A 15,613-nucleotide genomic window follows, 5' to 3' on the forward strand; every position below is an offset into this window, starting at 1 on the left:
GAGGGCCCTGGAGGAGCGGCCTGGCCATGGCTGCAGTCAGGATTCTGGTGGGGAAATTCTCACACACTGGCAAAACGCAGCCATTGTCTCAAGTGCTGTCTGCACGAGCAGCTGTTTTCTATTCTCAACATGGGTCCGCAGGATCTTGAATCCTAGTGGACATGTGAGAACATGCACCACAAACACACCCTCTCCTGATCCGCTGGAAGCCAGGTGTGCCTGTAACTCCAATGAAGGGCAGGGCTCTACAGGTCCCCCGTCAACAATGGAAGCTTCTTCTAAGTCAGGCCTTCGGGATTCACTAGCCAGTTTCAGCAAGAGACACGGGAACTTTAATGTCAGACGAGAACATCCACTTACATTAAGAGGTGACAGACTTTCCACCAGCCTAGAAGTTTCACCAAGTTTTATATTCCAGCACCAAATCCAGTGTTACGGTTCTAATCAGTTCAGGAAATGAAATGTCTAAATTTACTTGGGTCTGCAAGACTCAGAACTCCTGGCCAAAAACGTGCCCTTGGATCTTTATCCCTTTAATCTGAAGCATTCTCTAAATGCATTTCCATTTTAACGAACAATGCCTTATATTGGCATAATACTCTTTATTGAAGAAACTCAGATGGTATTTTAAGTTTCACAACCCTTGGAGTAAGTTCAGTGTAATATCTGAGTGTCAAGCTCCTACTGGCAGTGAGCACAAAGGCGAGAAGGAGCCCTTAGGAAGAAGGGTGCAGGAGGCCCTGGGGTGACCAGAGCCGAGTGCGGGGAGTTCTTGGGAGGAGCCACCATGTACAACTGAGGGATCAGAGAGGGCTTCAGGAGGGAGGAGAGGTTTGAGTTGGGCTTCCAAGGATGGACAGGCTGTTAAGAAGAGAAGAGATGGCAAAAGACTGTTGATGGGAATGTAAATTGATACAGCCACTATGGAGAAAAGTATGGAGGTTCCTTAAAAAACTAAAAATAGAATTACCATACGACCCAGCAATCCCACTACTGGGCATATACCCTGAGAAAACCATAATTCAGAAAGACATATGCACCCCAATGTTCATTGCAGCTCTCTTTACAGTAGCCAGGACATGGAGGCAACCTAAGTGTCCATCGACAGATGAATGGATAAAGAAGATGTGGCACATATATACCATGGAATATTATTCAGCCATAAAAAGAAACGAAATTGAGTTATCTGTAGTGAGGTAGATGGACCTAGAGTCTATCATGCAGAGTGAAGTAAGTCAGAAAGAGAAAAACAAATACCGTATGCTCACACATATATATGGAATCTAAAAAAAAAAAAAAAAATTGGTTCTGAAGAGCCTGGGGCAGGACAGGAATAAAGACGCAGACGTAAAGAATTGACTTGAGGACACAGGGAGGGGGAAGGGTAAGCTGGGACAAAGTGAGAGAGTGGCATGGACATATATACACTACCAAATGTAAAATAGATAGCTAGTGGGAAGCAGCCGCATGGCACAGGGAGATCAGGTCAGTGCTTTATGACCATCTAGAGGGGTGGGATAAGGGGGGTGGGATAAGGAGGGTGGGAGGGAAGGAGATGCAAGAGGGAGGAGATATGGGGATATATGTATATGTATAGCTGATTCACTTTGTTATAAAGCAGGAACTAACACACCATTGTAAAGCAATTACACTCTAATAACGATGTTAAAAATAAAAAAAGAAACAAGGCTGGGAACATCATCTAATTCTGTACAAAGTGATACAACCTGGAACGTCTTTTGATGCTGAGCAGGAAACAGTGCAAAGTGAAATAAATTTTAATTCTGAAATGAAAAAATGACTGACTTGAACAAAAAAATATGATTGACTCATTTTAACAAAATGTTAAATAAAAATGACGCTCAAAAAAAAAAAAAGAGAAGAGACGGCAAAAGAACATTCTAGGCAAGGGGGAAACACTGGAGCAGTGCAGAGCATGCTTGAGAAGTTGTGGGCAGTTCAGCAGCCAGGATCCAGGGCGGGGGTGATGGTAGAGGGGACAGGAGAGATGAGGCTGGCAAACAGTAGAGCTGGACTGCAGGGGCCTAAACTCCCTGGAATTAGCTCCAGTGACAAAATGGCGTCTGCAGGGGTTTGAGGAATCTCGTAGAAATGGTGCTCAGGAAGTAGAGCTGGACCTGCAGATACAGGTGCTGGACAGCAGCTGTTCCCAGGCACTCTTTCTCTGGTGGCCCATGGTCTCCAGACACAGATTCTCTCTGCAGACTGCATCCTCTGCTCCCCCATGGGGCCATCTCTGGTCCTGACTCAACTTAACCTGTAGGCCAAGCGTCTGTCACCACAGCCTCTTAATTCTCGGTCCCAACTTAAAGGAGACAACTCCATTAGCTAGTGGCCAGTCAATGGACTGTTTTCCCTGTCAGGCATCTGACCTGGTATCGTCATCTGTTCTGGTGCCGGGGAGGGTCATAAGGTAAAAACCTGACCTTCAGTAGAGAGTGTAGTGCTGTGGTGTAGGGAGTTTAAAGAAAGGGGTGTGGACTGGGCAGCCCCTCCAAACGTGTCCCCTTCCACCAGTGGGGGTCAGTGGGAGCCATTTTATATATATATATATATATTTTTTTTGCGGTACGCGGGCCTCTCACTGTTGTGGCCTCTCCCGTTGCGGATCACAGGCTCCGGACGCGCAGGCTCAGCGGCCATGGCTCACGGGCCCAGCCGCTCCGCGGCACGCGGGATCCTCCTAGACCGGGGCACGAACCCGCATCCCCTACATCGGCAGGCAGACTCTCAACCACTGCACCACCAGGGAAGCCCAGCCATTATATTTGTAAAATAGGAGAACAACACAATCACAGCTGAGATTTTAGGTTACTCTCCACCATGTGAAGGATAGACTGAAGATGGAGGTGCCCACACAGATCAAATGCCTTCCACGTACCAAGCACTACGCTAGATGCTGTGTGCATATTCCCTTATTTCATTTTGACACGAGTCCATTTCACTCGTGAGGAGACAGAAGCGAAGAGGCTTGGAGATGTGAAGCAGTAGCTGGCCCAAAGTCATACAGTTAGTAATGGAAGAATTGTGATTTGAACCTAAAACTGGGCAAGACTTGAAATCATGCCTTCCCACCACACCAAGCAGGAAATCAGCGAACATAGCCTCTCATGGATGTCTGCAGGCACCTCACGTGCCTGAGTCCACACCGAGTCCACCAGCTCCTGCCTACTCTCAGTTCCTCCTCCTGGGACTTTCATCTCCGTTAATGCTCTCACCATTTACTCAGTCATCCAGCCCCAATCTCTCTAAATCTCAGTTTCCTTCTCTGTAAAGCAGAGATTATAACGGTACGTTCCAAAGGTTGTTGTGAGAACTAAATAAGATGGTTCTCATGGAGTGCTCAGAGCTGAGATTGGAGCTTGGCACATGTGTCCGCAGAATGGACAGAGCGATTGATTGGATGTGGGGGCAACAGGATTCTGACTTGGAGTTTTATTTATCTAATGCAGGAGCTGGCAAACATTTTCTGTGAAAAACCAGGTAGTAAATATTTTCAGCTCTTGGGTTATACAGTCTCTTCTGCAACTGCTGAAATTTGCCACTGTAGGGAAACATCAGCTGTAGCCAAGACAGAAGTGAATGGGTGTGGCTGTGTTCCAAGAAAACAAAATGAGCAGGGCGCTGATTTTGCCTGAGGGTAGTAGTTTGCTGTCTCCTGGTCTTTTGCCTTGGCTCCTTCCACTAGGGTGGAGCCATGTCTGTTTAGTTCATCGATTTTCCTCCAGGTCTAGCACAATGCCTGGCACGTGGTAAATATGCCATAAATGTTTGCCAAAGGAATGATTAAATGAGGGAAAGCAAGCAAGCAAGCAAGAACAAAAGCGGCTGACAAGGGGCAGCATGTTAAGGATCACCTGGGTGTCAGTTGCAGGGTTCAATGCAGGGAAGAGTAACCACACTAGGGATTTTAGGCAAAAAGGTGGAATTACAAACTCGCTGGAAGGGCTGGAAGAGAGGGCTCTATGCTGGATTTCCGGGAATGACTCCCAGAATGTGGCAGAACTGATCTGCCAGGAGGGCAGCCACCTTTCCCACATTCAGGGAGGTGGGACTCAGGAGGCTGCCACTGGCACTGTTGACCTCATGAACATTGTAGCTGCAATACAATGGTCAGAATGTGGTCAGAAAGCTGGGAACATCTGCCTGCATGTTGGGATGTCGAGCTTAGCCACTGCCACCTCCTCAGCTGACTCCTGACACCTACGAAGCTGGAGATTGGCCCTCAGTGGCCCCATGACCTTGCTTTCCAGCAGAAAACAGACAAGATCTGCAGGAAATTGGCTTCTGCTTCGCTTCTGCCTTCCCAACTTTGCGTTAATATGTCTCACTGGTATGGCCTGATCGACACTCATGATCCTCGTGGTAAGGGAGTCTGGGAAATGTAGTTTTCTTTGCTTCCTTGATTCCATAGCACCGGGAGGCATCACAGAAAGATGTGGGAATGGATTCACACCACGATCAGCCCCACCTGTACATTCTGGTGATCTACTGCTGCAGAACAAGCCATCCCAAACTTTAGTGGCTTAAAAACCAGTCATTTATTTTTCTCAGAAATTTGAAATTTGGGCAGGGCTTGGTGGGGGCAATTTGTCTCTGCTCCATGAGGCGTCAACTGGTGGTTTAGCATGGGCTCCACGGTGTCAACAAGCCCTCACAGCCACCTGGGAGCGCAAATGGAGAGGACCCAAAGCCCTCGGCAAGAGCCCCAGCTGAGCTCCTGGGCAGCAGCCAGCATCAACTCATCAGCCGTGTGGACGTGCGTAAGCCATTGGGAAGGTGGGTCCTTCAGTCCCAAGGGGCTGCCCCAGCTGATGCCGCATGGAGCAGAGATGTCCCTGATGAGTGTTGTCCAAGTCGCAGACTCATGAGCAAAATAAATGACTATTTCTGTTTCTGCCGCTAAGTTTTGGGGGAGTTTGTTTTGTGGCAAAAGATCATCAGAACGTGGTTGTGCTGGATGTGAAGGAGGGAGGGGAACAGATGGGGCGATCAACAAGAACCGAAGCAGCCGACGCCAGGGAGGGGGAATGGTCGACCTAAATATAAGCCAAGTTCACTTTCCTCCTGCACCCACAGCATTGAGACTTACCAGCTTTCTAACTGATGCTTCCTGAAAATCAACCCAATGTGGTTTGGGCTATATCTGCCCAGCCAGCAGGCCAAATCTTGGGCTGAATCAAGAGCCCTTTATTCTTGTAAGAATTGCTGCCTGGGGGCTCTTTGTCTCTTCCAGAAATTACCTCTCAGCAATTTTCGATCATGGTCGAAAGATTTAGATTTTGAAATTGCTAACTGTCATAAAAAGGCAAGACTGATCTGCTGTGTTCTTACTTTTACAACCAGCTTCCTGGATAACTCAGGTGATTTCCAAGTACAGGGTTGCCACATACAGTTGTGCCAGTTGTATACTGCACAATTCTAGGGGGCACCATTTGCATTCTAGTCATGATCTCTTGGCATATTTATTACAGTAGTTTTCTGGCAGGTGGCAGCAAAGTGTCTTGAGGTAGAGTAGCTTTTTCTAATTTGCAGAAAGGCAATTTATAGTTAGTGGCAAAAGGCATAGGGACAAAACTAGTGTCTAATAAATCTTCGGCCAGCGGCAGGGGTTAGTAGGAGAAAAGGAAGAAGTGGGGAGGAGTAGTAGGATTGCGGGGGGGCCCTTTGCTCATCCAAAACAGGCACCCAAGAGAAAGAAGTGCTGAGATTTGTGGGGTTCAAGATTCAGCTTCTTGGGGCCAGCAGGGTTTTAGAGGAGGCAGGATTTGGCCAACAAAAGAAGAGTACTCAGGAGAAGCAGAGAGAATCAGCTACACACTTGCCCTGAAAAGTTGAGATTTAAGAGCTCACTGGAATAAGTAAATAATGACCCTTTGTGGAGAAATGGGGATGAAGAGAATGAGTGAATATCTGAATAAAATTTCTATGGTTCTGGTGGGGGTGGGGAGCAGAGGGAGGGGAAGGAAAAAGGACAGTGATTGCCATGGGAACTCACTGTTTAAGTGGAGGGTACCCAGTCCACTGCCGGAATTCCACACCACCTCTGACCACTCTGGTTCTGGAAACCTCCATTAGTCAGGAACCAGTATCATAACTCATAGCAATAGCACAGCTTCTGAATGTCAAGGTGGATTACATGATGCCTTTCTATTTCAGATATTATAGACTGCAAAATCTTTGCAGTTGAAACAATGTTCTCCATTTTGCATTTGATTCTGAAACAGAGTCCCAGCCAAGCACAGCTTTTTGTTTTATCTATGTATCTTCCAAGGTCTCCTTTGGCTGTGCACTGTTGCTTTTGTTCTTGGCTTGCTGTTTTAAGTACAGCTTTGCTACATTTCCATTTTCCCTAGTATTCAAAAACTAGTACTTATTTGAATTAAAGCAGAAAAACACTGAAGAGAATGAAGCATTGCTTTCCCCCTCTCAAACATGGTGAAGTCATGGTTTAGTGATAGCAGTGACAATGATGAATGCCTTGCACTCTCACTTAGAGGTCTTCAGGAACGTATAAACAAATATTTTCCAAAATGCACAGGTGAGGGAGGAAGTGAAGTGGTTCACACAGAATTGGGCTGATTACGGTCTGATTCCTCTTTCCCTTCCCAATTATCTCACAAATTATGCTTTGGTGAACAGGACTGGAGCTGTGCATATTTTAAATCAAACTAAAGTCCACTGAAGTAGGAAAATTATGCATTTTACGTAAATGATGTGGGCAAATTATTATTCAATTTTTAACAGGGTTTTTCTATCACTTTGCTGTGCACAATGTAATATGGTTAATTTACCAGAAAGCACTGTTATTCATTCCCTGATTCTCTATGCAACTGCTACCATTTGCTTACCATTTCCTCATTGCTCTCTGGGAACTGACAGACCTTCAGGCTCCATTTAGGGTGGTTTGTGTTCCAGGGCAATCTCTAGGGGTTCCGCTCACCCCTTGGGAGGAGTCTGAAAATGAAAGGATTCACACACCTGGATTTAGTTTCTGAGGGGCTTTAAATGAATCCTTTTGTACACACACACACACACACTAAAATCTCTTGCTGTTTACTAATATTTCCCCACAGTGTTACACGTACGTCTTCTGTTAAAAACACTATCTGAATAACACCCATTTCATTCTTACTGCCAATTAGCTGCTCATTGATTATTACATAGCAAGCACTTGAAAATTAACCAAAGGGAAAAGAATTCCAAAACAAAACAAACAGAATACCTTGCAACAGCTAGTATATACCTTCTTTCATGAGTTTACATATTGCTGGATGATTCAAGCAAACTAGCCTCACAAATGGGAGAGGAAAGAATGAAATGGGGTCATCAGTGGGAGAAAACCCCCTACTAATCCTTATTAAGAGAGGAAGTGAGGCGTTATTATAAGCCCCTTTCCAGGCAATTCTCTTATTCTCGTACTCTATAAATATAGTCCAAACCACATCCCAAAACCCTGCCTGAAACCTTACTCTCTGTCCCTTTATGGTATTATCTCCCATCCCTCCAGGTAGCAGTGCACTAATCAGAATAAATGATGCACCTACGTACCTTTTAATGTCTGTGTTTGTGGAGAGGAGGGAGAAGAAGAGATTTAGATTTTTCTTTGCTTCGTTTTGGTTTCTCTTAATTTAGATGCATTTGCTGAGCACCTTCTATATTTAAAGCATGAGCTGGACCCTAATGGGGTTGGGGATCAGAAGGACACACATCCAAAGGCAAAAAACACTGAGCTTACCATTAAGCATTACATAATCCACCTTGCTTGTCCTTTAGGAACACCTCCTCTAGGAAGTCTCCCATGCACTCCCCATTCCGGGCCATCTGGCACTCCTTTGCTGCCACCCGTCTTTCCTCCCAACGGAGAGCTTATTGCAACTATCTCTTATGGGTCTCCATCCTCACTGGACTGGGGATACTAATTGTCTCTTTGGCTTTCTAGTGCTAAGCACAGGGTCTAACCCATAATAAGTACTCAACAAACGTTTGCAGAAGAAATGAATGGTGGAGTCCTTGCACATACCCAAAGTCATCTCTCTGGTCATCCCATTGCCTTGAAGAGCCCTGGCAAAGGGTTTCTTTCATCCCAGTTCTGGCTTCTTCCTCCTTGACCAACATCTCCACCCCGTCTACTCCCATTTGCTGCCATCTTGTACCAGCAGGCTGACCTGACCAAACCTTCACTTCCAGGCAGCTCTGGATGGTTTTCCTCTTCCCATTATCAAACCCTCCCATCTTCTGTCCCATTCTCAGTCAGGGGGCTATTTTTTGCTGGGTGAAAAAGGGAATAAAATAAAGAGAATCCATATTGATGGGGGTTAATGTTACCTCTCCCGACTACAATATTTTCATGTTGGCAGTACTATTTTACGGACAACATCTTCATGCGGTGTGGTTCTCAAGCGGGGCACATGCACTCCCTGGGTCATGCAGAGGTTTGCCAGGGATACTACAAGCCACAGGCTGGTTAACAATGCACAACCTGAAGGATGGGAAAAGTATTTTATATGAAGGTGAAAAATGGATATCTTAGGAAAAATACCAATTTTTCATAAAATGACTAAGTTAGAATGAGACTTTGAAGGCCCCAGGTCCCAGGGGCTACAGGTTTATTCCCATTGATGTTGGGACGAGTTCTGGGGCAAGGTTCGGGAAGCACTAACGGTGTTCATTTCAGACCACAGACTGGGGCTTCAAATCATGTATGGACACTGGTGAGCCCACATTCACAATGGCAGCGCTAGTGCCTTGGGCAGCTCACAGCAAATCCCGGGATGCTCAGCAGGCCCTTAGGTGTGTTATTCTCAGGTCTACCTTTCACCCCACAGGAAGGCATCACCCATCTAGCCATCCACCCACTCATCCAACATCGACCATCAGCTCATCACTGCCCTTGGCGCAGAAGACTGGTGAACAAGTAAGGCAGTTTCTGTTCTCAAGGAGCTCACAATCTGGCAGGGAAAATGCATTAAGAGAAGAGTCATATTATTAAACACATTATTAGAAGAGCAGTAAGTATTCTGGAAAGGAGCATAGGGTCCTGGCTGCTGGGGGGAGCAGTCATTTGTCACTGATCACATTCTCCTTAGAATAGTCCCTGTCATACTGGAAAACCACTTATTTTTCTTTCCAGTCATCAGAAGTAATTTAAAAAATAAGGTATATCTCCACCCCCGCAATGGAATTCTGAATATTTTGCATGTTTGGAAAGAATGAGGTACGATTTAGGAAAAATTTCTGAGAATGTAGGTATACATAAATTATGAAATTTCATTTGATATTGCAAAGATATTAGAGATACTAATTTTTCATCCTGTTGAAAAGTATTCAGTATTTCATGAAATACTAATTTCATTCTTCTCCGTGGTTACAATCTATATTTGAGAAATAAAATATATATACTATTAGCACCTGCCTTAGTAAATCTGTACCCCACAACATCATTTTTAGGATAAGAATTTGTTTGAGCTTCCTTTCTTCTCGCTCCCCCTTTTGCCCTTCCGGAATTATTTCCTCCCTCCCTCCCTTCCTTACCTCCTTCCCCCTTATTCTCTCCCTCCCTCCCTCCCTCCCTCCCAGCAAATATTTTGGAGGGCCTAATTGAATTCCAACAGTTTAATATATAGTGGTAAGAAAGCCAACAAAACTTATCTAAACCTATTAAAATACCTTTCGGCGATGAATCGACCAAACGCCATTTTATCCCAGTGCAACTTGTTAGGAAATGCCTATTATGTCAAGTAAGGTTCTCTTGTCCGGAGCCATGACAAAGGAGCAGATGACATGCCTCATGCAGCGGGCTTCAGTGCCATCCTCCTCTGCATTCTGCTGAAAACCTTACCTTCTTCAGGACTCATGAAAGAACTATTCCAATTAATACAGTATACATTCTTAAAGTCCCATAGGAAATTTCAGATAAAAATTTTGCAGCTCCAATACAACTAGAAAAAAGTCCTCTGGTGCCAAGATTTAACCACAGGGGGATTCCTGTCTTTCTCGAGGCAGGTAAACACCCTCTGGCACTTGTCAGGGAATCTTCAGTTGTGTGGCTGTATTTGAAGGACTATGAATACATTTAACTTATCTTGTGGAAATGTCTGGTTCCTTACACACCTTTCTTCGCCATGCACGAGGTAGAGCGGAATACATCATTGGCTTCAGTCTACAACTTGATGCCCTAACACGGGGTAGGCCCTGCCTCTACTGGTCCTCTCTCTGGTCCTCCCGGCCCTCAGTATGCTGTGAACAAAGTGGACTTGGAGGACAGTGTGAGGAGTGAGCACGGGTGAAGAAAAATCATTTTGTCTCATTTACAACATCTGAGCTTTGGCAAGTTGTCTTCTCCAGTAGGTTTATTATTTGATTTTAAGAAAGTAAAAAGATGAATTGGGAGATTGGGATTGACATATATACACCAATATGTATAAAATAGATAACTAATCAGAACCTGCTGTATAGCACAGGGGACTCTACCTCACTTCGCTGTACAGTAGAAGTTAACACAACACTGTAAAACACCTATACCCCAATTAAAAAAAAAAAAGAAAGTAAAAAGAACTAGATTATTAGGAAGCCTCCGTATGAAGCAGAGCAATGTCAGATGCCAGCTCTCCTCAGGGAACAGAGCAGGTCCTTACTCACTGCCAGGTTACGAAAGACAAAAAAATATTTCACCATCACTTGCCGCTAAGGCACCTTTCAAGATACAAGAGAACTTTTTGGTTAGTGCATTTAGTTTCCTAACCCCAAACTTCTAAAACTTTCGAGGGAGGGAGGCTTCTTGGGAGGTGTTGGGACTCCCTGGAGGTGGTGTTTCATTTGCCTGGACTGGTCTGCCTCGGCAAGATCTCTTCGCATCACATAAGTTTCTTGGAAGAAAAAACCTGAAATGTCTCTGATTTCTTCATATTTATAGCTACTCTTTTCCCTTTAGTCTGCAACCCTACTCTGTTTCAGAATGGTTCCAGCGAGCTGTATTTCATAAGTGTGTCCTCAAGTTAACCCAGGTCTTGAGTTTTGCTTCATGTGAGAGAATCCACAGTTAACTCAATTGATGAATTGAAGGCTATACTTTGAAGAGACTGCTTTCCTTTAAAAATCTGTTTAAAACAGGCTGTTATGACTTTTTCAGATCTTTTTGAATGACCAAGTCAAAAACAAACACAAAAATCCCCCAGAGAGTACTTGAAAATTATCCGACCTACTGGGAAGTGAAGATGAAAAACAAAGTTATATCTTTAAAAATATCTAGAACGTGTTAATAAATTGCCCAGTATTGTGATAATTGTATGTAACAAGATTTTTGAAATTTTATCAATTTAGCAATTGTATTAATACCAAAACCAACACCACGAAAACTTGGTTAGCCAGAAAATTCTTGTTTCACTTAAAAAATGTCAGAAACTTTCTAAATATAAAGGCTATTTCAGCAAGAAAACTGTCCTCTTTGTGTAATTCTACACGTCATCAGTGATCTTAGAATCCCAGGATCTCAGATGTAGGAGCCTACAGCAAATCTCATCCAACCCCCTCATTTCTACAGACAGGACCTGAAAGGGCGAGATTCCAGGTGGCTGTTGAATGCGTGCAGCTGAATGAGTGCGGAGCCAGGCCCCGCCTGTTGGCCCAGTCCACCTACTGCCCCTTCTGCAACACCAGGCTGTTCACCTGCTGAGCGACTTCATTACAGGGGTGGAGGGACACTGGGAAACATATGTATTGGCTCCAGGACAAGAAAGATTCTTCTTGCAATTGTCTCTTTCTCCTATAAGTGGGACACAGAAAATTTTAGTTAGCAAAAATGCCTGATAAATTAAAATGTTAAGGTATGCCTAGTCTTCCTTTAACAATCCTCTGAATTAACTAGACAATAGCCCAGCCTTTCTTGGGGCGGGGGGAAATAAAACCCCACTCCAGGTGTTCTGAATGTTTCTGCCATTTGGAAATCATTGCACAATGGTTAAATTCTCCAGGTGACTCCTTACCACTTGGTATGGGACAGATATGTCACTCCTAAAGTACCTTCCATGATTTAAACAAATGAACAAAAAAAAATCCAAATGTAAAATACTGTCTTTTTAATTACTAAATTAAGAAAGTTAAACAATTTAAAAATGTAAACTCACAAAGAAATCATAACAAAAAAGGAATAAAGACTTCAGAGTTGCCACTCAGTATTAAAAACTCAATAGAAATAGGGTTTTTGACTTGTTAAACATATGTAATTCAAAGTTGGTACAAACAGCAACTAAGAATGTAATACTTTTTTTTGTGCTTCCCCATGAGATGTAAAGTAGTGCATAGTTATTTCACTGGAGGACCCTTGGACATAGAGAAAGTCATTTCATTAGCAGTACAGGACATTCAAACACTTATTTTACAATGGGAAATGTACGACCTCCCACCCTCACCTTCCCGTAAGGGTTAGTTGAATGAGAAAGTTTAGCAGGTTGCCACGACTACAGTGCTATGGGTTTTAGACCATTTAAATGTGGTTACAAGGTTTATTAAATTAAAAAAGTTGGAAACATTTCAGCATTCATGTTTTATACAAGAAGTTTGTGTGGTATCCATCTTCTAGTTCCCCTGGTAGTATTGGCCACTTGCTTGCTTTAAAGAGGCTCACTTTTAAGTTTCAAGATCGTAGTAAGTCGAAGCAAATACTGGAAACAGAACTTGTGAATTCAGTTGGGGTGGGGGGGTGCTGCTGAAAAGAGTCAAAGTAACAGCCATCTACAGGCACAGTCATGAACCAAAAAAGTGCAATCCAAATTAAAAAAAAAAAAAAATCAAATCATGTTTTGCAAAAGCCAAAGAACGAGGCCACTGGTTTTCAGAATAACACCGGTGCTTTTATGTTGATTTTCCAGTCAAATCCTCACTCTGGGTCCCGAAGCTCTGTGGCCCACGTCTCCACGTTAGCACCCACATGGTATATGTACAGGGATGTATATATTATATATATTCATATTTAGAAAAAAGAAAAAAAAACAAACACCTGTCCTGGTTGGTTTTTGTTAAAACATGAAAAAAAATTTTATTGTTTTAGACAAAGAGGCCACTTTTGGAAAATAATACTTTTTTTTTTAGTTGAATCAGGTGAAGACAGAGTTAAAATCACATAGGATTTGCATTTTAAAAAAAGGAAAGCACTAGGATCGTTGGCACTGGAATAACTATTTACACTGAACAGAGGTTTGGCCTGTTACATAACATCGATACAACGCATTTTCCAAAGTCTGAGAAATAACAAGGTTCTGTCTCGTATGCTTCACAGAGGAGGTTCGGATTTGGGGACAAGTGTCATTAATGAGGGCCATGGAAGTTCGTCAGCTTCAGAGTCACATGCAATCTGATCCTGGACAGTTCTCACTGCTCTGCTCGGAGCAGCTGGCTACGGAATTGAAAGCTAATGGGGAGGGGGCGGGGAAGCCTCTTGGACCAGGCCTCTCTCTGCAGACCCAGGTCTTACAGGTTTTCACCAGGCTGATACTGGGGCTCTGTGGCGGTGAAGTAGTCTTCCAGGAAGCCCTGCAAGTACTCGAAAGTGGGCCGCTCTTCGGGGTCCTTTTTCCAGCAGTGGATCATGAGCTCATGGAGGGAGATGGGGCAGTCCTGCGGACAGGGCATCCTGTAGCCGCGCTCCACTTGCTCCAGCACCTCCCGGTTGTTCATGCCTGCAAAGACAAGGGCCATGAGAGCGGGCGCGCTGGGCTGCCCGGCCACGGCCACCGCCCCCTGCACCTCCTCTTTCTTCTACGTGGAGCCTGCGGGTGGTTAAAACATGTTGAGGGCTGTCTTAAATTAGACCCTGTCTTTAATGGGCTATCACACCACTCAGAAATAAAAAAAGGACCCCACTACTGACACACGCAAAGCCCCAGAGGATGAATCTCAAAAGCATTATAAGTGAAAGAAGCCAGACACAAAAGGCAACATACTGTGTGATTTCATTTATATGAAATTCTAGAAAAGGTAAAACTACAGTGATAGAAAGCAGGTCAGTGGTTGCCGGGGGGGAGGGGGAGGGGAATCCTGCAGAGGGGCCGCCGGGAACACCAAGGAGTGATGGAAACATTCTGTATCAGCAAACCATCCGCCTAAAGGCCAGATGGTAAAGATTTTAGGTGCTGCGGGTTGCATACGGTCTCTGTCGCATATTCTTCATCTTATTTATTTTTCTACAACTCTAAAAAGGTACAAAACAAAAACAGGGTGGAAGCCGGATTTGGCCCACGGGCTGTAGTCTGCCAACACATGTGCTATATCCTGTATGTGGAGGTGTGACTATTTATGCTTGACAAAACTCACTGAATTCTTAAAATTGTTGAATTCTATTGTATGTAAATTACACTTCAATTAAACTGAGAAAAATATGAATGAAGCAGATAAAAACAAATCCATGGAATGAAAAATAAACCGTCCTTTGTTCACAGGACCCGTGAGCTCCATTGATGAACTTCATAAATTGGCTGTCCTCGTGCCTGGGCAAGCTCTTGGTGCCCCGCTGTCTGAGATCTGACATCACGCCACCACGCTGGGCACCATCCAGCCCAGCGACCCCTAGGTGCCCTGAGGTTTGATGACTGCGATGGGGAGACAGGGCGTCTGTGTTTACTGATGACCTTGGACAGGCCATCTATCACTGGAGACCTTTGCGACCCGCCGGGGGAGCTGCCTGATAGTGAAACATCAGGATGCCTGGAGCTAACAGGAGACATTCTGGGAGATTGCTAACCCTCAGGAGAATGCAACCTCCCTGCACGCTGGCCTTCTTGACAGAACAGGAAATACCACACTTGGGGTGAGCCGAACGCCCTGACCCCTTTCCCAATCACTGCCAGGCTCTCTCCTCTGGTTTTCCTTCCCTTTTCTGCCATATCATGTTCTGCCATTGCCTGCCAAGCCCTTGTATGTTTTGGCTGCTCCTTGGCCCTGAGCCTATAATCCTCTCCAACTTCTGACCCAGTTAATTTACAAAAGCAAGATCCCGAGTTCCAGCCATTCAGAAACCCAGATTTCTTCCCCCAGCTCTCAGGGTTGTCATCAGCAGGACACAGCGCATACATGTAGCAGCTCCCTTTAATGCTGGAGGAGGTGGCAACCTGCTGGCTAGAACCCTGTAAGCCTGGCCAGAGCAGCTGGGCCCAGGTCACAATCCTGTCCCCCTGAGTGGGGGACACTCAGACTTCGGGATCTGTTCTCAGTTCTCTTTGTTGTTGCTTTTGGAGCTGGGTTGATCCCGGCTCCCGTGGCTGTCCAGCACAGCCCTGTCAGTCACATGCTTATCCAAACCCTTTCAGGATGCTTTCTTATTCTCTGCCACTGTAATTCCTTGAGGGGATAAAATCCGTGTATTATTCCTGCTGTGTTGAAGTAGGCCTGCGATTTAATTATTCTAATATAACCTTGGTCACATTTCGGGGGTGACCCTTATTTTAGTGAGAGAGGCTCAGTGAGTGAATCTGGGTCCCCTGCCTCTGCACCATGCCTGTCTTTACAGGGGCCCACTTCAGTTGGATGTTCAGTCAGCTCTGAGGCTTATTACCTTAAATCCTCCTCCCACTACTGAAAACTCATTTTGACAACTCGG

At 44.7% G+C, this 15,613-nt stretch overlaps 1 protein-coding gene across 6 annotated transcripts in view; it reads right to left on the minus strand.

The window, feature by feature from the left end:
- Positions 1 to 12,075: 12,075 nt before the first annotated feature.
- Positions 12,076 to 15,613, minus strand: part of FYN (FYN proto-oncogene, Src family tyrosine kinase) — a 208,334-nt gene continuing 204,796 nt past the window's right edge. For all 6 annotated transcript variants that reach the window (XM_022554577.3, XM_022554585.3, XM_089921949.1 and 3 more), the window contains one exon: positions 12,076 to 13,697. In XM_022554577.3, the coding sequence (XP_022410285.1) occupies positions 13,489 to 13,697 (209 nt within the window). In that variant the 3' untranslated portion in view covers positions 12,076 to 13,488. The remainder of the gene's footprint in view (positions 13,698 to 15,613) is intronic.

The sequence above is a fragment of the Delphinapterus leucas genome, chromosome 12 (assembly GCF_059928025.1).
Source record: "Delphinapterus leucas isolate spDelLeu-1000000601 "Yukka" chromosome 12, BTC_Dleu_Yukka2, whole genome shotgun sequence".
Classification (NCBI taxonomy): domain Eukaryota; kingdom Metazoa; phylum Chordata; class Mammalia; order Artiodactyla; family Monodontidae; genus Delphinapterus; species Delphinapterus leucas.